General features: G+C 42.1%; 1 protein-coding gene across 1 annotated transcript; it reads left to right on the top strand.

The window, feature by feature from the left end:
• The first annotated feature begins 1,370 nt into the window (after window positions 1–1,370).
• On the top strand, window positions 1,371–26,791 carry vwde (von Willebrand factor D and EGF domains). Its single transcript, XM_080768450.1, has 31 exons — window positions 1,371–1,584; window positions 3,656–3,846; window positions 8,127–8,358; window positions 8,925–9,011; window positions 9,956–10,188; window positions 10,806–10,895; window positions 11,051–11,198; window positions 11,445–11,662; window positions 11,922–11,995; window positions 12,116–12,389; window positions 12,666–12,862; window positions 13,177–14,033; window positions 14,829–14,965; window positions 15,313–15,480; window positions 16,547–16,651; window positions 17,326–17,440; window positions 20,132–20,388; window positions 20,773–20,992; window positions 21,346–21,483; window positions 22,098–22,319; window positions 22,837–23,196; window positions 23,761–23,856; window positions 23,942–24,037; window positions 24,339–24,434; window positions 24,583–24,678; window positions 24,790–24,885; window positions 25,052–25,147; window positions 25,235–25,330; window positions 25,471–25,566; window positions 25,852–25,949; window positions 26,055–26,791. Exons 1-31 carry the CDS (start codon window positions 1,509–1,511, stop codon window positions 26,067–26,069), a joined length of 5,280 nt encoding a protein of 1,759 aa, XP_080624576.1. The 5' UTR covers window positions 1,371–1,508; the 3' UTR covers window positions 26,070–26,791.
• Window positions 26,792–26,821: the final 30 nt, after the last annotated feature.

Genomic DNA, 26,821 nt, shown 5'->3' with positions numbered 1-26,821 from the left:
TACTCAACTCATTAAAACAACATACAGTATAGGCCTACAGTACTAGGCAAAAACATCTTATAAACAGTTTGAAATAAACTGGGGCCAGTTTCGAATAAGTGAGTTGAAAGGAAATGACATATTATGTCCCCCTCATCCCATGTTTATCCTTTTATGTTTTTAACCAGCACTGATCTTACTGATCTACTTCTACTCTTCCTAGTGTTTTATGTAAAGCGCTTTGGGTATTTAGAAAAGCGCTATACATTTGAGCTATTATTATTATTTATTTATTTATTATATTTATAACATTAAAATCGTTATTTTTTCATGTAGCCTACTCACTGCTCTACCTGATTTGCTGCCATTGTATGTTCTTTGATATTGTTTGATGTTATTGTTTTTTTTGCTTTTGTTTTTATGCTACTTTTTCTGCATTTCTCTTTTTGCTGCTCTGTAAAGCAATGCGCTGCATTTATGTCATGAAAGGTATATATATAAATAAAGTTTATTTATTATTATTACTATATTGGTAGAAGGAGGTTAATTTCAAGTACTGACAAATACATTTGTCACACTATAGGCGTAGGCTACTATTGGCCTGTATTATAAAGTCTCCAGTTCCAACAATGGCATTATATCTCAGGGATAAGGCTTTAGCCTACTTGGCAGTTAAAGTGTGAGAATGAAAAAAAAACATGTTTGACAGAGACCTCGATGTGTGATATCTGGTTTATCCAAAATCCCACGCTTAGCCTTTGGCTAAGTCAATTTCCCTGAAAAATATGGTGTGACTGTGACATCTGTTTTAGTGGTTTATAGTAGGCCACTAGGCCCAGTGACTAATGAAATATTACATGCATGGCTAGTGAACAGACATCCTTATCATTTGTCTTTTCCCACCAGTAACAGAAAAAATCTGATAGCCTATATGTGTTGCACTGCTGTATGTATTCAGTTCATAATGTGACATTCTAAAGCTTTTTGATTGAACGCCAACTATATTAGGCCTATCTAATGTTAAAATAAATATTTAAAAGTAAAAAATGTCTTGTTCACCGCACCCTGACTATGAGTGATTATAATAGACCTAATGCTTTGTGTGTGTACGTACGTACGTGTGTGTGTGTGTGTGTGTGTGTGTGTGCGTGCGTGCATGCGTGTGTGCGTGCGCGCGCCTTGCACGTTTACTGTGTTTTTTTAACGTTATTATTAGTATTACCATATTAAATGGATTTCTTTTTAATTAATTTATGAATGTATAACAGTATATAGTTGCAGGATTGGGTCCAGATAAGGTGTACAGCTGAGCTGGACGCTCCTCCTAATGTGTGATGCTGTTGCCTCACGGAGTTGGAAGCAGCGCTGCTGTAGTCCGGCGTCCCGGACAACTCCACCAACTCATGTGGCAACTATCAAGAGCTTCTTTGACCAATCTGGAATATATCATCTGTTTGAGTTGGGCGAAACGACCGAGTAGCCTATCGTAAAACTGTTTTATAGTGGCCATTCTTGTTGGTTGCCAGACAATGAGATTTACACTTGTTTTGAAACTTCTTCCGTATTTAGTGTTTTTACTTTCTAATGCAACGCATCCTCAAACAGGTAAGTAGCCTACAGTGAATTGGGTATTTGGATTTTGGAACCCAAATAGGCTACTGTTATTTTCATACAGTGTTTTGGCAGTTTTCTATTTTTATTGTTGAAGACTTTAAGTTTTATAGCTAGCGAATACGAAACGAAGTTGGATAACTGCATGTTAAAAATGCGAGATAGGCTACAGTGGATATAAACTCGTGTGTGTGCATGTGATGTGTGTAGGCTTTTTAGATTGTCAAAATGATTTTTCTGGTCCAACTGTCCGTCTACAAAATATCTTGTGTGGCATTCTTCTTCGATAGCTTCCCATTCATCATAGTGCTGTCATCCAAGGGCACATACCTCCATAGTCTCACGGTCACTGTAATCTATTGTGCTGTCAGGGAAAGCAGAGCCCCTCTTTTAGTATTTTCACCCACATGGGCCTATGACTCCTGGTGCCAAGAGCATGCCCACTCAGACAGGGAAACGAAACGACTATACCTCGTTGCCTGTGAAAGTCCTCGTCCATTACCAATGCATGAGAAGGAGTGAAGTGACCAGGTGCTGCTGCTGAGAATGGATGTCCGGACAGCTCTGACAACTCCTGTCATCTCCTGCAGCAGCATGTCTGCTTGACGCCAATATGTCATAGTTAGCTGGGCTATCACTTTTCAATTGGCTACTCTGGTCTTGGCCCAAGCTTCTTCTTTAGTGGCACACCAGCAGAAGCAAGTTATGCCAGCAACATTTACTTTATAAAGGATGTCTACCCTATTTAATTATTTTGTTATGGTCCAAACAAATAGGTTGCACTCCTGTTTTAAAATTACATTTGCCTTGAAAGTATTGGCTTTCTTTAATGACATGCTAATCAAAATGTTTTTTTAAGGCCCTTGAAAAGCAAGTGCCTCACGTTTGCTTCCTCTTTTAGAATACCTCTTATGTTAACCCATATCTTAACATGGACCATATGGGCATTTTGAGTCATGTCCTGCCAGCACTGAAATGATTCTGTTCAACTTTGAACCACTTTAATCATAATGATGTTTGGTTTGGATACAGCTTAGTTTTTTATCATTATTGAGGAAGCCACACTCTGAAACTGATACTTTCATGCTGGGTACTTCCAGTTTCCAACTAAGACAGGTCCCAGCTGGGGTCATTTCATTATAAGGATCCATTCATAACTAGTATAAAGGAATACTTGTCAGTTGCAGTAAACACCTGCAAACCCATTCACACCATTCTGTCCAATAGAGAAGGCAAACCATATAGATAAAATACAATGGTCATAAACATGTCATCAAATTAAGGCTTAAGTTACCAACTACCCTGTTGAGACGTGAGAGAGACTTGTAACTAATTTTGTCTTCAAAGTCGATGGGGTTTTCATACAAAGAATAGCTTTGTTTGTCAGAAGCTCAGATGACCTCCGGCGATTATTATGCTTATTCTGACAGGGATATATGAACTATGTCAAAGTTAAGCAAAAAATGAAAATCAACTAGGTTCTCAATGGAGGTGCAGATATATGAACTTTGTCAAAGTTAAGCAAAAAAAGAAAATCAACTAGGTGCTCAATTGAGGTGCAGAAAAAGTTTAAAAAGTAGGCCGGTGCTTCAAAGATCAAAGGAACAAAATGTTGAAGAAAATGCAGCGATCCGAGCACTCAAAAAAGTATAACAAATGAGGAGAGGGTGTAGGCCTATGTAAAATCAAGGTACTTTATTAATAAGTGTTAAAACGCCAATATGTTTCGACTCACAAAGGAATCTTCATCAGGGCAAGTAGGAAGAAACATGTTGGCGTTTTAACACTTATTAATAAAGTACCTTGATTTTACTTTGTTATACAGTTTTGAGTGCTCGGATCGCCACCTTATGTCAAAGTTAATTTGACTCCGAAGCTTGGCCATATGTTTGCAAATTGTACGCAGTTTTGATGCTAACAAAATCTGTGTGATATTCTTCGCTCTTCTGCCTGTGTGTGTCAGTACAAAAATGATGCTTTAATGAGGCTTCTGTGTTCATCCAAACTGCTCATTGATATAGACATTTATCCAGTACTTATACTAACACTTTCACTGGTTCTCTAGTGCGCCCCCCTGAATGTGTTCCAGGAGGCCACGCTCTGCTCCAAAACCCCTACCGCAGCACCACTTTCAGCTCCAGTTGGCTGCAGCAGTCAGCCCTGCAGGACTTCATCTGCGACCACACTCTAACACCAGGATGGTACCAGTTTCAGATATTTGACAAGCCTGCCAGCATGCCCACGCAGTGTGTTGAGGTAAATAACATCTTCTCGTTGATAGCTAACATTGTGACAAAGGAAAAGCACAGAACCTAGAGACGACATGGCTGGAAGGAAGGCCAGACCTCTACACTCTAGTCTACAGTATGTCTAATTGTAGATAAAGATTACATTAATTGCCCCTTTCTAAAACCTTCCTGCTAGTGCGAGCACACACACACACACACACTCACTCTGAACCCCTAATTGCTCCCGATGAGCATGTTGGTGCCTTGCATGGTTTCCCCGCCATCGGTGTATGAATGTGTGTCTATGTAAAGCGCTTTGGATAAAAGCACTATATAAATGTGCCATTTACCATTTTAACAAGTACAAGCCACACTCTCTCATGTTAGGATCACGTAGCAAGACAACTATAGAGAGTATGCGCGTGACATCATCATCATACCAGGAAGTTATGCGGAAATGCCTACTGAGTGGCAAAAAACTACTTTCTGGCCTTGACAGCCCATACATCCAAACAGAAAAGTCATTTTTGATTGCATTAAATTACTTTAATCAACATTAAATTCACTTTGTCACTCACTTTGCCACTCGATTTGCCACTCGATCTGTCATTCACTTTATGCATGCGCATACCCTCTATACTATTCCACAATCTCCAAATGTTATCTCTCTAGGTCGTACTCAGACGAGCCTTCCATCGTTGCTTCCAGTCATCCCAGTTTTCCATACATCTGGCCAGCTCGTTGGTGTTTTGTGCTCCTGTGTCTTTCTTGAGCACATCCACATATGTTAATGTGGAACGTCCTCGTGACCGGTGCCCATGTGTTGGTTCCCACAGCACTACTTTGCTGGCAGGCAGCTCTTGGAGCATGTCTTTGGCAGTGTCCTGCTAGTCTCATTCTCCCGGCTGCTATTTTCTGGCTCACCCTTGGCATTCCATCATACAGGTTCTCGTTGGTAACATGTGTACTCTTGCTGATGTTAAGTACGACACGCAGCATTCTGGTGTAGCACCCATCTAGAGACTTCTGCAGGATTGGCTTCTGGGTCCAGCATTCACTGACGCATAGGAGAACAGACTATACCGTGTGAGTGAAGAAGCTGAGTTTGCTTTGTTAGGGAGGTTTGAGTTCCATACGCTGGCGTTCAGGGCCTTCCATGCAAGTGCCTTCCTCACTTTAAGATCTTGTTCCGTTGAGTTGACCCTGAGCCCAGGTTAAGTCCTTGACTTCCTTCAGAGCAGTGCCTCCTGCTGTTGCTACGGGCCATGATGGAGTCTGAACAGGTGGGTTTTTAGACAACGGCGGAAGATTGGGAGTGAGGCTGCGGTTCTGATTGTAATGGGAAGTGCATTCCATAGTTTTGGAGCCAGAGAAGAGTTTAGGACTTGTGGAGCGTTGTCCCGGTGTTTTTAGTGAGGGTACTTCCAGCATCCCTGCATTGGCTGATCTGAGTGCGCGGGAGGGTTTGTAGGGTTCGATCATACTTGCAATATATGGGGGAGCCATACCTTTGGTTGCTTTGAAGGCCAGCATCAGAGTTCTATATTCTGTGCGGGCAGCGACCGGGAGCCAATGGAGTGAGCGGAAAAGGGGGGAGACATGTGAGAAATTTGGATGGTTGAAAACCAAGCGAGCTGCGGCATTTTGGATCAGTTGGAGGGGCTTAAGTGCACATGCCGGTAGGCCAGTAAGGAGGGAGTTACAATAGTCAAGTTTTGACAAGACTGTTGTCTGGATTAGGAGCTGGACTGACTCCTGAGTGAGGAACGGTCTAATTCGTGTATGTTATAGAGTGTGAACCTACAGGATCGAGTGACAGCTGTGATGTGTGTTTTGAACGAGAGCTGACTGTCCACCAAGGTTCAACACCAAGGTTCCTGGCTGTTGGGAGAGACATAACCAGGGCGTTGTCTACGGAAATAGTTAGCTCCCGCATAGGGCAGGACTTAGCTGGAAAGAAGAGAAGCTCAGTCTTGTCTGGGTTCAGCTTGAGGTGGTTGGAAGACATCCACTGTGAGATGTCAGCCAGGCATGCAGTGATGCGCTCTTCCACCTGAGTGGCAGAGGGGGGAAAGAATATAAACAGTTGTGTGTCATCGGCATAGCAGTGATAGAATATATTGTGAGCAGAGATGATAGTGTGAAGGGATTTAGTGTACAGTGAGAAAAGGAGGGGACCGAGTACAGATCCCTGTGGGACCCCAGTTTGGAGGGTTCGGGGGATGATAGCAAACCTTTCCAAGGTCTGGTTGTGGAGGTAGGAGGAGAACCACCATTGATGGCCTTCCTTAACGTGTAGTCCAGGACTATGAAGAGAAAGTGGGCTAGGGTGACCCCTTGAAGTACCCTAGCCAAGATGTCAAACTCCTCACTGTTGCCATCTGGGGTCACCACCTTGGCCCTTGTTCCTGTATACATGGTCTCTATTGCCCGTCAACTGGCTGACATTTCCCTGGGGAATAAATACAGAATATGATGGTATTTTGTAAACAAGGTCCTCATAGGCAGATCGAGAGGATATTGACCAGCTTGCAGCTGGTAAAAAACACAGTTATCCATTCAGACAGACAAGACAAGAGCTCTCCAAAAGTAGCCGCTCACACCCCACAAGTTCATCCACAAAGTAGCAAACGTCATATGGAGACATACCCATATAAAACTATATGAACACAAACATGCATTAACATGCGCAAGCAGGGTACAAGCATTATTATTGAAATACAGCAGCACACACACACCTTAGAAATGTTATATCAATGCATTAGATACAACAAATTTGCAATAACAGTAGTTAAGAACAATTGTTAAGAATAATTCATAAGAAGCATTATTATAATATCTAAGAGATCTAACATTGTAGGTTAATCCAGTCAGATGGGGGATTTAAATTTGAATGCGTGTCAACCAATTTATTTTTAAATGTCGGGGTTTAATAAAGAAAGGGTGCTCAGTATGCCAGGTTATATCGTGCTGTTTAGTGATTTAGAAATTGTTTCAAGTAATAAGGAAAATTAATTTGAAAGCAAATTACAGCCAGTGAGTGAGAAAGAATGTCTTGTGTGAATGGCAGTGGTGGGTTCTATAAGGGCACCTGAGGACAAATCCACAGAGACTGTTGTACATTACATTTAGAGAGTAGATTTGTTTCGGAAGTATTCTGATATATAATATCTGCATAATCTAGTATTGGTAGTGATAACTGTGAAATGATTATTTTTCTAACCCGGAGGGTGAAACAGTTGATGGACCGATATAATACAATGTGAACACTTATAAGACATCAAGTCTCTGGCCTTAGTTAAACTGAAGTATAGAGTTTCCCCTTCTGCCATATGAATTATCTTTTGTGGGTCATATGTTAGCAGGTCAACTATGAGATGTACTGTACATATGTGTAGGTGTGTTTGATTGATGTGCGTGATGCATGTGATACAGTATGTGCCTGCGATTTGTGTGTACGGATGGATGGTGTCTGTCTGTTCATTTGTACTGTACGTTTATGAAGGAGAGTGTGGGCTGGAATGTTGCTCATTTCCTCTGGGGAGCCTGCTGTGTCCAGCCTCTCTCTGGATTCCTCCCTCCCTCGTTGATGATTGTCCACAGAAGTGTGTTCTGGAAGGCTATGATTGGGAGGATTAAGTGAAAGTCATATTCAACATAATACTTTGTTTAATCTACAGTATGTGCCCCATTAACATACCGGCCTGAATACATATTATTGAACAGTTTGAATTGTTAATAGAAAACAATTGTATTTGAACACAACAATATGTTTTAGTCATATACCGTATACGTTATATATGTATATTATAAATACACACCAAGCATTTATTTTCCCTTGGTGAAGGGAGTGATTAACAGGCCAAGATAAGCTTGCACTAAGTGGTCAGCTGTTGTATCTTCCCTACGGGATGTTAAATTTAGGGTGAAGGTTAGGTTGTTGTTGTGATGTTGAGGTTAAGGTTAGATATAGTATTTAGCCAATCACAGGGACTCTTTGCTGGGTCTTGCCAGATTGAGGGCACAAAAAAAGACACTGATAAAACAAAAACGGAACACAGAGAGTGGAAACAGCAGCACACCGACTTTCTCCCCACAGCCATTTCTTAAGAATAGTTTTTGTTTTTCTGCCTCACACAGCATTCATTGTTGCCCACCACCGTTGGATAAGCTTGGGCAATGACAAATACCTGGGTGATAGTGTAGTGGTGTTATATATATATATATATACAGTATATATATATTTATTTTTTCTACTGTTTTCTGGTTGTCTGTCTGTCTCCTCTGTCTCTCTCCATAATCCCCTAGGTGAACCACTGTGGTACTCAAGCCCCGGTCTGGCTCTCCCTGGGTGAGGGGGAGTACTTGCCTGGGCCCCTGGAAGTAAGGCAGCTCACAGCCTGTGCTGCCTGGCAGTTCTTCCCAAGCGCCAGCAAAGACTGCTGTCTGTTCCGCATCCCTGTCACTGTTCGCAACTGTGGGGATTTCTATGTCTACCTGCTCCAGCCCACTCAGGGATGCATGGGCTACTGTGCCCAAGGTAGGTTTGTAGGTTCAGTCAAGCAATCAGTTTAGTCAAACACACATTCACATAATGATGATTCCCACAGAGCAGGGCTTTCCTTAATTGTGCAAAAGGTGTGACGACTGTGTGCATAAATATACAGTCTGTTCAATAAGTGAAGTCGGAAACTATTATTTCATGTCCTTGCATTCATATTGATATTGTACTAAAATATACACCAGTAAGACGCCCTGAGGGCGAGAAGCGCTGAGACAACGCTTCTTAATACGGCACAGTTGAGAAGCAGGAGTTAAACTATTAATCTGGTGTCAGTGATGTCAGATGTAGAGTTGCTGGCGGGCTCCATATATGCAGATGTAGATGTCCATGTCGTGATCTTCATATCTCATATGGAGACTGCCATATATGGAGCGTGTCACGAGGCATGATGTCACGAGGCGTGATGGACTGACAACCATATGGACAAATTATATTCAATTTGACAACACCTAAGCCACAGGCACGCCTCAATAACCTTTTAATTTAATGAAACCTCAACTCTAGTTTTGAACTCCTATTGAACTCCTATTGTCTGTCTACAGCATCAGAGATATCAGATGTCTCCTCTCCTACGGCGACGGCACCCTGTGGTCCTGATGAGGCAGACGTGGACACCGGATCATGTAAAAGTGAGGATCATCCTCACTGCTGTACATATGGCCCACTAACCGGCTCTCATGTTAGGATCCCACTGCTGTACATATGGCCCACCACCCGTCTCCTCGTGTTAGGAACCCACTGCTGTACATATGGCCCACCACCCGTCTCCTCGTGTTAGGGCGAATACCAAACAATCACAGGTCAGACAGTTGCCATGTGGCAAGGAATGCACCACTGGCCCCCTCGCTGCTGCTCTTAATGAGCTGAGCATGTGTACTGTCGTCCACAGAGCTTTGTCTCCATGGTAACAGCCCTCAGCCAGGTCATGAATTATCCCACTGTAGATTTATTTTTGGGGGGGACTACAGAGGTGGAAGGAAGGTGTTTTAATTAGGGCACATCGCTATACTTAGTTCATTCACTTATTTTCCCTCTACAGTATAGTAGTATAATAGCCAATCTACAAGCTCACAACGTGTTGCAGTGTAACATGTTGTGAGCTTGTCTGCTATCTGCTATTTTCTCTGAATGTTCCCTCCAGAAGAGTGCTGGGGACCATTCAAATGGTTATACGTTATAGGGATAAACATGTTGCTGTGGTGATGTACCTGTGTCTATTGTGCTATTTTCACTACTACAGTTTACATATCATCATAGAATCCTTTTTTTTGTCAGAAGTTAATTAGAGGATAGCCCCTTGAGATGCAGCATCTCATTTTAGAGGGGGTCCTATAATGAAGTATGTAGCGTTTATTTTGTTAAAGTGGACAGTGAAAGCTGTCAACGTTGTGACCAGTGAAAAGAATAATTTGGTTTCTCTCCAGACCACTCCAGATGTTACAAGTTACAACACACAAAACACAATCTGGAACAGAAAACATCAATAATGCCCAGAAACATCAGTACCATGCAGAAAAATACAAACAAGTCCTTACATGTTATCCCAGCCCTTATCTCTCCTTCCCCTATCCAGCCGAGCAGCCTCGCTCTCCGTCTGTCCCCGTGATCACATCTGAGCTTTCTGGCAGTACCACCTACCTCAAGTGCAGTTTTGAGGGTCCCAACACCAACAGTTCCCTCGGTTATGTGGTCGCCTGGTCCCGCCTGTCCCCTGAAGGCAGGAAGGAGGAACTCAAACAGGAGACCACCATGCAGACCTTCGCATTCATTGAGTTGGATGGCTTCAACCTCCGCCTGGGGGACAAGGTCTGATGACATGTGGATTGTACAGGTGTTGGCTAGTTTAACACGTGTAACATTTTAAGCCTATCAGAGTTATAATCATTAGTTTGCCTGTTTTCTTTTCAGACTCTTCCCTTGCAGCGTTTCAATATTTGAGCATTTCTATGAGGCAAACGATCAAATTAACCAATGGCTTTTGAAGCCCATTGTTAAAATAAATCACTAACTGATGTTGAAAGAGTTGAATGAGACAGAAAACATAAAATAAAGTTGTAAAACTGAAAGCCATAGATATAAATATCTTTTCATACAATATTTCATACGATGTTTCTCAAACCTTTCTTTTTTACCACAGTTGGCTTCCCACACACTAAATTAGACCTATGAAAAAAAACATATGGCTTGCTCACACATGTGCGTGCGTGCGTGCGTGCAAACTTTTATGAGTTTATTTGTAAATCTTAGAATATGTCAATAAAGGTTGCCATTTGTGAACTGGCTTAAACTATAAAGACCTTTAATACCTCCTGATTGATGCTTCAGACTGTTGCTTTGTTCAGTTTGTTGCAATCTGTGCTCTCTCTCATTATCTCCCTTTCCCCTGTTTCTCTCTCCGTCCCCCGTCCCCTCATCTTTCTCAGATATACTGCATCAGTTCGTGTTTCTTTTTGGACTCTCCAGACATACAGGGAGCTCCAGTAGAGAGTCAGGAGTTCTTTGCTGGGATCAGGGTATCTAAAATGGATGTAAAATGTTAGAATTGATGTATGTTAGAATTGATTGATGTTTGTGTCGTCACAAATTATGTTTATATGATGTATATAATAGGAAACGGCACATTGTAGCATAGCTATCACACACTGTTAACAGTAACTATGTGTTTCAGTTAAGGCCCACAGTGAGCACAGTGTCTGAGGACGGGAGGCAGTATGAGCTGATTGTGGAGAGCACTGTTGCTATCCCCTGTCTGGGAGATACCTCCACCTCTACAGAGCAGTGCACCCTCACCTTACAGCTTAGCACAAGCAATCAAGGTAGATTCTTCATATGTAACTATAATACTGAATACTGCAATTTGAGTACACTGCTTTTCGTTATTTGCTGACAGCAGGCAAACAAAAGGTGACTTTTGAATTTCTGCAAGTGAGTCATATTTATGGTGATGGTGGAGAAAGGATCTTTGTATCTCCATGACTGACTATGACAGGTCCTGTTACGTTGTCCTTTACATTTATCCTCATTGACAAATACAATGTTTAAATGTTTTCTCCTCTATACAGCAAGTGAAGGGAGGCTGGGTCCAGATCTGTTTTTGTCTTCTTGTGTGGTGGACTTGGCCAGTGCCCCCTGTAGGAATGGGGTGTGCAGTACAGCTCTGATCCACTTCAGCCCTGTTGTTGACTTTGTCAAGCATGGAGACAGGAGCACCCAGATCTCTGTCAAACCTATTGTCACAGACAACTTCCTCTGGAATGGATACTCACCAGCGCCTGTTCAGGTACAGGCAGATTTTTTAAATTACTTATTTTTCTTCTCCTGTGAAATGGCATTTCCTCCATCTATTGGGTTTTTCACACTTAGCCTTGGGATAATCTAAGCCGCTAGGCTATGCACAAGCCAAGGCTAACCTAACCTTGTTTCACACTCATATGTATTAACCCACAGTTTAGAGTAAGCCTGGGGTTAAATATTCACACTTCAATTTGTCTTTAGAATACAACTTGTGTTTTTTTGTTTTGTATTTGCCTTGTATTCAGATAGTAGTGAAGGATGTACCCTCTGCGTATTGCTACGCTTTCACTGACCCTCACCTCATCACATTTGATGGCAGGTAGGCTACTTAAGTCTCCTGTTGAGCACTGTAGGATATTCCTTTTTATAGTAATATGCTGAAATGCATTATATGATTGCATACATACCAAATAATGCCTTGTTTTTTTGCTTATTCCAGACACTATGATAACTACCAAATAGGCACTTTTGTTTTGTACAAGAGCAATGTGTCGCCTTTTGAGGTCCACGTCCGGCAGTGGGAGTGTGGCAGTGTGGTGCACGCCGCTTCCTGTGTGTGTGGCTTTGTGGCGAGGGATGGGGGAGATGTCATTTCCTTTGACATGTGCAACGGGGAAATGGGTGAGACAAAACCACACCTGTCCGTCAAGAACAGAGACTTGGGCAAGAGCGGCATTCGAATCACTGAGTCTTACCGGGGACGTAAAGTCACTGTGAGTCTGACAATACAGCACATCCACAACGTGCAGAAAGCAGCTAGTCATTAGTTTATGTAGCGCTATATACATAGCATAGAACTAAGTCATTTACCATTGAACTGAAACAAAGTTGCATTTTCAGCCTCCAAATATAATGGATTATCAAAAATGGATAGACAAGAACACAAAGTGAAACTGTATTAAATTATCAAAATTCTACTTTCAGCTGGAAGAGTATGTGCAACTCTACAATACTGTCATTATGATTTGACATGTTTGTGAATGCCGCAGGTGACCTTCTCATCTGGAGCGTTCATACGAGCTGATGTGTCTGACTGGGGGATGAGTCTGACATTGCGAGCTTCCAGTTCAGACTGGGACCACACTGAAGGGCTTTGTGGGACATATGATGGACAGTCGGACAATGACTTCCACTCAGCGGGGGGCAACACGTTAGAGGATATACATGGTTTCCTTGCTGAATGGAGGTTAGAATTATTCTATGGTAGATATCTAGTAGTCAGAGACAATTGTCAAGTCTTCAGAGGGAGATTCCGATGTACCATATTCATTTCATTAATCAATTTCATTATACAGTAGTACTCAAATATAATTGGTCATTACACATTTTGTATGTGCAAATGTGTATACTGAAAGCATACTATTTTTTGTTAGGTGTAAGGGTGCAGCAGTTTCTCCTGATTGTTTTATGCAGATGGATATAATGTACTAGTAGTTAGAGCTTGGCCTTAGGTCATTCTTGTCATTGCTTTCATGGCAGTGCTGTTTTCCCCCATGCCAGGCTTTCCCCAGGTACCAGTCTGTTTGACACAATTCCGTCCTATCAGAGCGCTCCAGCCTCCCGCAAGTACTGTAGCTGTCAGTCGGAACCCCACCTCTCAACCCCCAGGACCCGCTCTCAACCCCTCTCCTCCTCTGACTCCACCTGCTCTCAACGTAGTAATATAAGACTCCGTAGCATCATCCCCACATTAGATGTCACAGCTGAATATATTAAATCAGTGGAACTGTTCAGAGGCCAAGAAACAGCAGGGCTCTCTGACGGGCACAAGGATGGAAGACCCACCGCACAGCCACGTGGAAGAGCCCCCAGGAATGGAGCATCAACCGCAGTCCACCGCCAGACGTCCAGGGCCAGACGACAGTCCTACCAGTACATCTCCCACCCGGCACACCAGAGCCTCAGCCAGTCTGACTTAGAAGGCTTTACCTACTTCTTCCCAGAGGACCATGAACCAGTGGGACTCCCTGAGGCCTTTTCTCCTCCAACATGGCCCACTCCTTCTGGACTAACCCATCGGCAAGCCAGGGCCCACTGCCAGCGAGCGGTTGCTAACTCCAGCATAACGATAGCATGCGGACGCCTAATAGGGCGGGCTTTAGTTGGCCGTGTTGTGGCCATGTGTGTTAGTGACCTGCAGCTGAAGGATGATGAGACATGGGCCAATGCAACATTACCACTGCTGGAGAATGAATGCGAGAGAAGGCTGATGGAGGAGAGGAGGATAGAGGGGCAGTACCAGGAGGTGCTGTCTGCCCTCAAGTGTCCCAATCTGTGCAGCGGGAATGGCCAGTGTTCTGACTGGGGCTGTGTGTGCTTCCCGGGATTTGGATCCTATGACTGCAGTGTGCTGTCTGGTAAGAAGTGTTATAGAACTGTACATCCCTACACAGGAAAATCCTCAGTGTTCCTTTATTAACACTGAGGATTATACATTTTGTTGAGGTGCGATAGCCCCTCCTATGTCCAGTTTTGAGTGTTCGTGTAAACACAAATATTGTGTAACACAAACATTGAAGACGAAGGTGAGGACACAAATTCTGATTGGCCGGAATGAGATAATGTATGATGATGTACGGTGATAAGATCACCCCTTACTTGGGTTAGGGTTATCAGACTGCAGACTGCTACTACATTACGCATTATTAAGTAAATTTCATTCAGTGTCAACAGTGGCGCACGCACACACGTAATATAGGCATTGTGCATAGTGCATATAGGCAGAGCAATTGTCATATGAATTCATGTGGGCTACAGATAAGACTTATAACTAATCAAAATGGGGTTTTGGGATAAAAACTACAGGATTCTGGAAGACTGCTCATAATTTGGGACTGAGCAGTCTGGTCACCCAGTTACTTCTCTAATATTATGTTATGTTTGTTAGTCTATAGTCTGACTTTGGATTTGGATCCTTTGATTCCAAGCTTCTTACAGTAAAATGAGTGCATGTATTTTAGCATGGGTGGCAGTATTAATGTCATTGTCAACCCTAGCCTAAGATTCTGACATTTTCAAGATTGAAAATGTCAGAATCCATAAATACATCTACGAGAGTCTAAATCTTAGGCTATGTCTACCCATTGAATGACTAAACCACAGTTTGTCTAGACAACATTGTCTGTGTTTTTGTTGTTGTTGATGTGGTGAAGACCAGATCCCAGAAATCACTGAGTTGGAGAAGGATGGTCTGTGTGACATTCGACAGGGAGACTGTTCCACCATCCACATCTATGGCCAGGGATTTAAGGATTCCTATGAGCTCAAGTGTGAGTTTGTTAAAGAAAAGGTACTTTGGTTTTATACTTCTGTGATGAGTATTTATTATTAATGATGTGCACTTCATCCTATATAGGTTTACTCTAAAGGTAAAACAAAATCTCTTTCATCCAGTCAGGAGAGAGAAGAGAACCTATTTATCAGCTTCAATTTTATAGTGTTTATCTTTTATATGATAGAGCAAATTAATTTTATAACTTGCATATGACTGGCTCACTGTGGTGACAATATTCACTACAATTAATAATGAAATAAATGTATTTAAGGTATACATTTACTCTCTCTCTCCCCTCCCTGGTCATCTCTACTGTCATTCTACCCTCTCCTCCATCCCTGCTTCCCTTATTTGTCTTCCAGTTTGTGGATGGGGAATGGGTGTTGGATGATCCCCAGTTCGCCCTGGCCACTTTCCTGGATGTGATGGCTCTGGAATGCCAGCTCCCCCTGGAGGACAGACAAGCTCTTGCAGGCTTGGACTTGGAGACGGCCAGACTAGACAGACCTCTGGCCCGGTGGCAGATCAAAGTCAGTTACATATTGTAGCACATGCTGCTCATGTCTCTTCACTGATTCACGCTTTTATTGCACATTTTGTCGCTCAACAAAAATTACATAATTAATTTCAGTTGAAAATACTGTAGCCTACATCGTTGTTGTGCAAACAAAGTCTCTTGGCCATTTTTCACTTGACCTCCTTTCAGTTCTCCCTGCAGGGTCTCTCCCGCTTCCTCTGGCTGTACTCTGTTTCCTTTCCCTCCCATACTTTCTCTCTATTTCAAAACCAACTGCTGGATGTGATGAGAGTAGCCAAGTTTAGATCAAGTGTAGATCTGAATGGAGAGATCTGTGCTGAAAAGGTTGCAAAATGGTCCCAGATGATGATAGTCTACCTACGAGCTGCTGCTATGGAACCAGTCCACTGAGTACAGCTGTGGAACAGAGGCTTTATTCAGTGTTCAGAATCTGAATTGTATTGTATTCAACAGTGAGAAACAATGGAGAAAGGGCAGTGTACCCAAGTGCCATGTGGCTGCAAGATGGCAATGCCTGCTAATGCCTTCTCACAGCTATCAGCTCATGTGAATGGAGAACATTTATCACCATTTCAGCCGTCACAACTTCACAGCAATTGCATGCTCGGAGCATATACTGAATATGCATCCCTATTCTGGGCATGTAATAATAAGTGAAAATAGACAAACAATAGGTGAACTTTCTGCAAAGATAGGTGAACACTCGATAAAAATAGACAAAAACTCAGCGAAAATAGTTGAACATTCAACAAAAATAGCAGAACGTGTATATCGGTTATTTTCACTATTTGACATATTTTGACAAGTATATAAGGTTTAGTGGTTAACCTGCTTCTTTCATCTATTTTCCTGGCCTTACAAGGTTATTTAAATGAAAAACCATTTGACTTGATTGATTTGATTTGAATAGTGGCTATTATTACTTTCTCATGTTACATTTTTAAAGTGAACTTCTTGAGATTTATTTGAGTAACTTACAATAACTTAATAGCCTATAACCATTTAGGAATCTCGTTTCCCACCATTTGACAGCACGTCTCAACCCTTACCGTTCGCAGGTGTCTAATGATGGCTATGGCTACAGCAATGCCAAGATTCTCACACTGTATGACGGAGCCTGTCAGATCTGTAGTCTCAACTCTGAAGTACTCTGTACACTGAGGGTAAGTATAGTAGTAGTAGGAACTATTTCTATGCTGTTGAATTGTAACACATAGCATTTAGGACAATTTGTCAAACATGGGGACCTACTGTAAGTGGCACGATATCCAAAACTGTCTATGGAAACAATTTGCAACTATATGATTTTTTGGTCAGCAATGGTCTTCAGTATTCAAAATTGTACTCAGCGATAACATTTAAAGAGTTTCAGTCTAACGTTCCATTGAGAAAAACATCATACATACTAATACAATTTTCAACTGAAATGGGGTTCTGTTGATCAGAAAATATCTGCTAGTAATTTTGTGTAGGGAGGAAGTAAATAAATACTACACACATGGGTTGAATGCTTAGAGGGCGAATGTTTGGCAATCAGCTTTGTTGGGTTTTTCTTACTACTGGATGTTGGTCACAATTGAGTTGTTTACATGGAAAACAGAAGCAGCTTTGTTCTCCTGTTGGCAGAGAACAGTCTTTCTTCAATGTGTACTAACACTGTTTGAACTAGGAGTTCCATTCCTACAGGAGTCAATTATTATTCAGATTAGTATTGATTACGCAAGGCACTAATGTGAAATGGCAAGTAACTGTATTATACTGTGTCAATTTGTTTAAAATAAACTTTGAATTTGATTTAATTTCAGTCTCATTTCAATTTGCTGCCTTTATTTCCTAGGAGAAAACTTGCAACATTGATGGTCAGTGCTATGCTGATGGGGACCACAATCCCAGCAGTCCTTGCCTGATATGCCGACCAGAATCTTCCAAACACACATGGTCTATTGTAGACAGTATGTACAACAAGAACAAGCTTTTTCATATTTCACAAAAGTAATTTATAAAATGATCAGACAGATAATAATGCTGCATTCTTTTTAGACACAGTCGAATTAAAGATCCCTTTTTTTTTTGATTGATTGAAATCTTTATTAACAGTTTGCAGAATTACAGTACATTTCAAGCACAAACTCAATACAAAGACTGTTAACTGTGAGTGGACGACCCAATTAAGCCTTACACTTGTTTACAACAGGGTCCACATTGTTCAATTCATCAAAACATTTAGAGACAAACAAATAGACACTTCTATGTAGTTAAAGAACAGAACAGGAATTCATCATATAGGAAGCGAAAAGGGAAAAAAAGTATATATACAGTGAGGGGAACAGGGGGATAAAAGAAAAGAAAACGAAAGACAGAGTGTAGGGCGCCTGCACACAACACCATGCGTTGATGCCATGTGTGCATATGTGCAGGCACCCAACACCACGTCCATACAAAAACATAGTACAATCCATAGTACAAAGACAGAGTGTAGGGCGCCTGCACACAACACCATGCGTTGATGCCATGTGTGCATATGTGCAGGCACCCAACACCACGTCCATACAAAAACATAGTACAATCCAGATACAAATTCAGCTTTTACAGAGGCCAGTTTCGAATTGCAGCCATCCGTAGGTGCCCTTTGAGAGCAGTTTTGAAGGAGCCAAGGGATTCACATGTCTTAATGACTGTTGGTAGGGCGTTCCACATTTTGGTCGCATAGGAGCGAAAAGAATTTAGTCCCTTGTTTGTGCCGAATCTGGGTTGTACATGGTTTGTTGCACTCCCTCTGGTGTTGTGGGTGTGGACTTCGTTTACATTAAGGAAGTATTTAGACAGGTACATGGGTATCTTGGTGGTGTATCTAATCTTGTGGACCAGACCCATTGCAAGATGCTGTACTCTGTCGTCGACCCTAAGCCATCCCAGCCTGTCAAAGTGGGCAGGGGTGAGGTGGGTTCGGGGGGTGAGGCCAAGTAGGAGCCTGACCAGTTTGTTTTGGGAGGTCTGGAGCCTTGTTTTAAGGGCCTTTGAGGTGCTGTGGTACCAGGAGGTGGATGCATAGTCAAAGAAACCTTGTACAAGGGCTCCTGTTAAGGTCTTCAAGGTGTTTTTGTCGACCAGTGAGGAGATCCTGTAGAGGAATCTTGTTCTTTGATTGGCTTTTTTGATTACGTTGGTGGCCATCTTATCACCGGAAAGATTGGCCTCCAGGATGGAACCTAGGTAGGTAATTTGATCCTTCCGTGTGATAATATCATCACCAACTCTAACCAAGAAGCCATCTGCCTTTTTGAGATTACTATTTGATCCGAAGAGAATGGATTCAGTTTTTCCCAGGTGTAAGGATAGTTTGTTATCAGCGAGCCAGGTGCAGATTCTACCGAGTTCAGAGCTGAGGGTCTTTTCAACCTGCAGTTTGTTCCTGTCCGAGACCAGCAGTGCTGAGTCGTCTGCGAACAGGAACAAGTTGCAGTCACAAGCTGAAGTCATGTCGTTTACATATATTAGGAACAGTAAAGGCCCTAGTATGCTTCCTTGTGGGACGCCACAGCTCACTGGGAGGGGGGGGGACAGTGTTCCGTTCACTTCCACCATCTGTTCTCTCCCCTCCAGGTAGGATTGCATCCAGCTCACTGATGTGCTATCAAAACCAATAGCTTTAAGCTTGTTAACCAGTATGGAGTGGTTCACGGTGTCAAAAGCCTTTTGGAGGTCCAGCATGACCATGCCGCAGTATTTTCCAGCATCCACCTCGTGTTTGATGTGGTCGCTCAAATAGAGAAGGCATGTGTCAGTGGAGTGGGATGTTCTGAAACCAGATTGGAACTCGTACAACAATTTATTAGTGGCAAGATACTTTTCAACCTGTTCATAGACTATTTTTTCCATCACTTTCGAGATGGAGCTTAGAATAGAAATAGGGCGGTAGTTGCCGGGTTCTAATTTGCTCCCTTTTTTGTACAGGGGGGTTACTTTGGCCAGTTTAAAATCTCTGGGGACCTGTCCTTGTTTGATGGAGAGGTTAACTATGTGGGTGATGACTGGAGCTATGGAAATGGCTGAGTCTCTGAGAAATTTGGAGGGAATATTGTCATGGCCAGTGGCCTTGTGGGGTTGGAGGGCACTCAGTTTCTTAAGTACCTCCTCAGTTGTTACCATTGTCATTTTAAAATCATCTTTACAAACACCTAGGTTTTTGTAGAAGCCTTTGATGTGCTCTACACCAAAACGCCCAGAGTGGGAGGGCAGTTTGTTAACCAGCATTGTTGCAATGTTTGTAAAGAAGATGTTCAAGTGATTGGCTACTTTCCATTTAGCTACATTGCTGGTAATTGCTACATGTCTGCAGTTCAGTCAGTGTTGTTCCGTCCGTAATTATAGACCATCTTTTCTTTATTTCTTCAACTTAAAATTGCACAGACAGTATTCTTCTAAATGTATAATAATTTATAATTTTACGTGAGATTCATCAACTAATGCCACACAACATACATTGTATAGTGTGTGGTAATAAATAATGTCATATGTGCTTATCATCTTTTACTCATTATTTATTAATACTGGTACATACAATATCCATTTAAACATTTATCCATTCATTAATTTATTTAATTACTCCTTCACTGTCACGCTTGCTCATTCCACTGCACCAGAGAATGCACCTCCAGAGCTCCAGTCGCTCCCGTCTGGCATCCAGTCCTTCATGGGGGAAGACTTTGTCTACCAGCTACAGTCCCGGGACCCCGAGGGCTCATTGGTGTTCTTCACCCTACAGTCCGGTCCCGCTGACGCATCACTGTCTCCTGCTGGTCTCCTGGCCTGGAAGGCCAGCACCGACACCTCTGAAACGCACACCTTCCACTTCACCATGACAGATGACTGCAATGCTGAGACCAGGGCCTCTGTACAGGTATTGGTGGGAGTTTATGTGCATGTAATGTCTTTGTAAATATATCAATATACTGGCATAGGAAACCATTTATAGACATTTTGAAACACTTCCAATCTCAAATTCAAAAGGTTTGTTTGTAGTCCTTATGGCACAGTTGTTAGTTACCCACTAGAGGGAGCTCAGTGTGTGCAGTCTGAATGTGAAGACTACTAATGTAAGAAGTGCATCCAATGTGCACTTGCTGAGTCTAGCTGGACAATCTGATAAACCACAAGCATCTGCATAAAACATTTCCCCTCTTCTTAGGAGCCAGTGAGCCACTGTGGCCATTTCAGACTGGATTCTAAAAGAATGAGTTAGACAAACAACCAAAGCCCCGTTTTTGTACCCGATTCCTCCCAGGTGTCCGTGCACTCCTGTGACTGCCTGAATGGAGGTTCTTGCGTAACCAACATCAACTTCCCCACTGGCAGCGGGCAGTACCTATGTGTTTGTCTGGAAGGATTCAAAGGGGACAGGTGTGAGGTGAACATTGATGACTGTAAACCCAACCCCTGCAGGCTGGGTCGCTGTATAGACGGCCCCAACTCCTTCTCCTGCATCTGTCCTCCTGGGATGACAGGTAGCCTACTTGCATGCATAGAGTTTATTTTTTGTTTATTTTATTTTTATATCATACTGTTGTATTCCTGTTGTCCCCTTTTGTGCATAAACCTTTGTGCATAAATTTGCATCAGAATAGCTTTGAAGAGCATTGAAGTTACTGGATTTCATCTTCATGGCATTAGCTCAAGGACAAATCATTAACTAATAAAGCAAGTAAGCAACATAAACAAGCTGACACAGAACAAATAGACAAACTCAGAGTCAATGCAAGGTGACAAAGAAAGCCAATAGACAATACAATAGCACGCTATACATATCACTAAACAGATTTGCTGTACGTTAATGAATTGTAATATTGCATGTTTTCAGGTCATACATGCAGAGAGGATATTGATGAGTGTGTTTCCCAACCATGCGTCCCTGGAGTGGGTTGTAACAACACACTGGGCTCTTTTGTCTGTGGTTCCTGTCCACAGGGCTACAGCGGTGATGGAAAAAGCTGTGCACGTAAGTCTAGACTCCTCTCCCGCTTTGAATGTTATGAACCAGTAGGTCACTTAGCGCCCAAATGCAATAGAGCCAACAGGCTCGCCTGGAGGCTGGATCCTACTGCATGTATACTGGCTGCAATTAGGAAACACGGAAGTGAAATTACTACCGCCGAAGCGAAAACAATCGTGAAACTGACTTACATGGCCGGTTAAGACTGATATGAGGTTAGGGAATTATGTGGCCGGTTAAGACTGAGGTTAGGGTTAGATGTAGAGTTAGGGTTAGTAATAGTTGGACAACGTGACCAACGTCCGACGTCTCTGCGCTGGCTCGATTGCATTTGAGTGATAAGTAACCTACTGGTGAGTATCGGTTGATTTTCATACAAATCTGTTGCTCTCCTCCCTGTTTCATCTCATATTACAATACATTTTAGAGATCTTAGACTGACTTGAATCTGGATGATGGCAGTGGTAGAATCATTTTAGATTCATTGCAAGAACAAGCAACCTACAGGAGTGCAAAATGTAGGCCTACATCCGGGGTGGGTGGTGCAAGGACTTTACAAACCTGGGTTCGCAATGACTAATAGGGGGATTTAAAAAACAAACTCTTTCTGTTTTGTCAAGGTAACACAGAGTCCCTTGGCAAGGATGTGGTCACACCAGCAAGAGTACCCCAGGGTTCAGGCAAAACCAAACCATCTGGACATTCTCCTTGCTCTAGAAGGCCATGTCACCCTGGTGTTCAGTGCTTTGAGAGCACCCACGTCTCAACGGGTTTCATCTGTGGACCCTGTCCACTTGGGCTCCAAGGGAATGGACAGACATGCAGCAAGAGTTACACTATAGGTGAGAATGACACAATTATTGTAATGTATCATTGATAATAATACTACAACAATGGCATGGCAGCACTGTCAGAGATTACATTCCCTCCCAATCATAATATTAACCCGCCTGACCCCTCTGGTGAAGTGGATAGGAGGATATCGGAAGAAATAAATTGATAGTGTTTTTTTTTGTTTTTTTAATATATTAGCTTAGCTCATTGGATCTGGTAAGAATAAATAGTTGCGCAGCAGTGGCTCAGGAGGTAGAGTGTCCGTCTTGGAATCGGAAGGATCCTGGTTTGTGCCCCGGCTCTTCCTCCTCCAGATGAGCAGTTTGGTCCCATTCATGGTGCTGTGAATGCTGTGAATGGTTGAATGTGAAATACATTGTAAAGCGCTTTGGATGAAGACACTATATAAATGCAGTCCATTGGCTAACTCGTGCTAATTTCACCAGGAAATAGTTTCTCGTTCACATCTCAAGGTGATGTGTGTACATTTTCAAGCCCTATCTTCTAACTTCCAGTGTTTTTCAGGGCAGAGAACAGTCTCCGGCAGAGCAAATGGAAGATTTCAAGTCACAGAACCAGATTCCAGCAAAGAAATCCCTGCCATCTCATCTTCATCCTCACCGGCTGCACCCAGAAGACCCCTTGACAGAAGGACAAAAACAGAAGCATACATCGTTTCTACAAAGAGGGCAGACAGGAAGACGGCAACCAGCCCAGTGAGCCAAGCGGTCACTGTTGTGTCCTCCCCCACTGTCTCATCACATATAGTGACCTGTGCTGACTCTCCTTGCTTCTCCGGTGTGCAGTGTGAGCCCACGACCACAGGATCCTTCAGGTGTGGTCGCTGCCCCTATGGTTACACTGGGGATGGAATCACATGTAAAGGTAGCGTTCAGTATCTTCTTGAGCTTGCTCACTGAACTACAATAGATTCACAAGAGTTACTTTGGTGACAATGATTGTACAAGTGTTGATCAAAACTTTCCATGATAGTTTATTATATTCTCTGCTTGTTTATGATAATGGAAGCTTATTCCCATATCTTTATCAGGAGAAGTAATACCATAATGGATGGATGCCTAGAAACTGTTTTCTTTTTGAGCGGTGGCACACCGTCTCCATCATGTAGCTTTGTGTGTTCCTATGTCTGTCTGTTTAGGGTACCAACAGGTGACAAAGTGGTGCCGTTGAGCTTCACACTGTGCACAGTACGAGTACAGTATGAGTACATAATCGTACAGTACTGTACAGTACCAGTACATACTCGTACAGTACAGTACAGTACAGTACAGTACAATACAGTACAGTACAGTACAGTACAGTACAGTACAGTACAGTACAGTACAGTACAGTACAGTACAGTACAGTACTTGTGCAGTACCGTACACTGGCGTACAGTACGAGTATAGTATGAGTATGAATACAGTACAGTAAAGTACTTTTTTTCAGCTGTTTGCAGGTATCAATGTGGAAAGAGGATGGAATGTACTCTTCCCAACACATGCACTTGCAAAGAAGGTTACACTGGATACAACTGCCATATAGGTGAGAAAGAGAGGGAGGGAGAGAGAGAGCAGAGGCGAGTGAAATTATCAATGTACCACCTCTAAGATCTTCCTTTTCTTTCTAGCGGTATGCCGGCCTGACTGTAAGAATCAAGGGAAGTGTGTGAGACCTAATGTTTGTGATTGTCCTGTGGGCTACAATGGGCACACCTGTGATGAAGGTAAACCGAACACGCTGTCATGGAATACGGAAGATAGTGTTAATCACTGCTCTGCTGTGTAACAAAAACTCACCACTAAAATGTCAGGGTGTTTTTTTTCTTAGGTTGACAGCTTTGTCATTTTAGAGCAGTGCAAGTGAATCAGAGAAGAACATAATTATTATTTTCATAATATAACATAACATAATTTCAGGACATGCATGGTTCACAACACAAATATTTCAATGCTTAATATATTGAATATGAATAGTGTTATTCACTATTCACTATAGTTAGTAATCATGTGTTTGTTGCTTTGTAGCTAGCTGTGAGCCACCTTGTCAACATGGTGGGACCTGCCTGGCCAGAAATCTCTGCACCTGCCCCTACGGTTATGTAGGGCCGAACTGTGAAATCAGTGAGGACTCATTTCATTACTCTGTTTTTATGTGATATAGCAATGTTATATATTAAGATGATTACAATACAAGTTTGGACACAGGTTTGTTTATCACTGACTATATGAGATAGAAGTGTGGATACTAATTGTTTTTCTCCATAATTAGTGGTGTGTAATCGACACTGTGAAAATGGTGGTGAGTGTTTTTCCCCTGATGTCTGCAAATGTAAGCCTGGCTGGTATGGACCTACATGTAATTCAGGTACTTCAGATGACACTGAAAGGGGCTCAGATTCAGAACACATCAGTTATATCTTTAACAAGTTTAGGTGTTTGCAAACTTGGCATTTGAAATTCTCTGTATCTTCCATAGCTGTCTGTAGTCCTGTCTGTTTGAATGGAGGAACATGCATTAAGCCTAATATCTGCGCCTGTCCCAGTGGCTTCTATGGCGCCCAGTGTCAGATTGGTAAGACTTTGAAAAATCCAAGTTATTGTGCCCAGAGATGGTATAGTAGTTAAGGCCCCTGATTCCATATCCATGTATACTTGCTGGCCTTGTATCAAATCCTCCTATTATCCCCCCTTCTCTTCATCCCATATGCTGATTCCATTATGCGTGTTATGTCTTTCAGCTGTGTGTAATCCCCCTTGTAAGAATGGTGGTCAGTGTATGAGAAACAACGTGTGTTCCTGTCCTGATGGCTACACAGGAAAGAGATGTCAAAAGAGTATGTTTTGTTTGGTTTTATCTGAATGAATGTTTGATGCTATAGGACATCTCATAACATATTATAAATACTACATACGTGTTCCAGGTGTCTGTGAGCCTATGTGTATGAACAAAGGGAAGTGTGTGGGTCCCAACACTTGTTCCTGTACATCTGGCTGGAAGGGAAAGCGGTGTAACATACGTGAGTGACACCCTATATTATCTAAATAAATCATGCCTGTTTCCGCTCAAATTTAAGCCCTAAACCATACTCTGGAACTCATTTTCACAGGATGCTGTGTATATTTCACGTTTTCGTACATTAATCTGTTTTCTGTGTAGCTATGTGTCTGCAAAAGTGCAAGAATGGTGGCGAATGTGTGGGACCAAACACCTGCCATTGTCCAGTTGGTTGGGAGGGCCTTCAGTGTCAAACTCGTGAGTCTTTTGATCCCTTGGTGATACTCTTGAATGGTGAGAGGGACCCAAACACCATCCAGATGGGTGGGGTAAAAAAAGAAGAAAAAAAGGTTATGCAGCAGTTCCTTAATGTGCCATTATGGGTGTGTGTACAGTATCTAAAGTGAGAAACGTATGTCCCTTTTTTATCTTCACAATTAAACACAACGCTCTGATATTTTTGGTGAATGTTTGCCCCAGAATAGTGATGCTAAGATGCATGTGGAACAATATCTGATGTTGTCCAATGTATTTCATATTTAGCGATCTGTAAACATCGATGTGCGAACGGTGGGAGGTGTGTCCTTCCTGATTTCTGCCACTGTCGTAAAGGCTACAAGGGACTCGCCTGTGGAGTAAAGGTCAGCACCTTTTCATGATTATACTGTCGCCATCTTGTTTTATTGTTCAATACAAAGTAGGTCTACAATACAGTTTGTATAATATTTGTGTTTGTATATTTACAGGCACCACATGCATGATGGAAATGAAATGCTGCAATGAAATTAAAGTGACTACAAAATGCACAAAGCAAGAATAGCAAGTTTGTGTGTGTGTGTGTGTGTGTGTGTGTGTGTGTGAGACTGTGTGTGTGAGTGAGAAAATGCCTGTTTGCTTGTGTTTTTGTGCATATTTAAACAATAACAGAGTGACTTGATATATTGCACTTGTCGTATGGTTCCTGTATATCACTACCTCAGGACTCGGAGTCGCACATCTGTTGCCTGCATTAAGCCTCAAAGCAGCTTTTATGCAAATATTTTATACAGAAGCTAGGTGTTACTACACAATATTATGTAATAGAAGCAAAATACAAATGAATCAGATGACATGTGCGATGATTCATTGATAAATACAAGATTGTTTCTAGATAACTATGCTTTTAGTTCCTACATTTTGTATTGTGTAGTTTGCTGTGTAATAGTCAAGTATTGCTTGATATGTCACCAATGTGCACTGTTTCTCTAAAATCCAGCTTTGTTTTGCTTATGCTCATTATGATTAACGTTCATGTCACACATTCAATTGTTGTATTATGAACATATCAAAGACTGCATTTGTTTATTTTTTTGTGATTTAATAGTGTTTGGTTAATCTGTCTACATTTTGATTGTTATTCCACTGAAGACTTATTTATCAAAAATGATGACTTGTGTTCTACAGTATGCAGTTTTTTGTATTGTTTATTGTTAAAAAGATTATCTTAACAAACTTATGTTGTGTTGTACATACA

This window comes from Protomyctophum bolini (assembly GCF_963924005.1).
Source record: "Protomyctophum bolini genome assembly, chromosome: 7".
Classification (NCBI taxonomy): domain Eukaryota; kingdom Metazoa; phylum Chordata; class Actinopteri; order Myctophiformes; family Myctophidae; genus Protomyctophum; species Protomyctophum bolini.
Note: the sequence above shows the minus strand (reverse complement) of the source record. Positions and strands in the feature narration are given on the sequence as shown.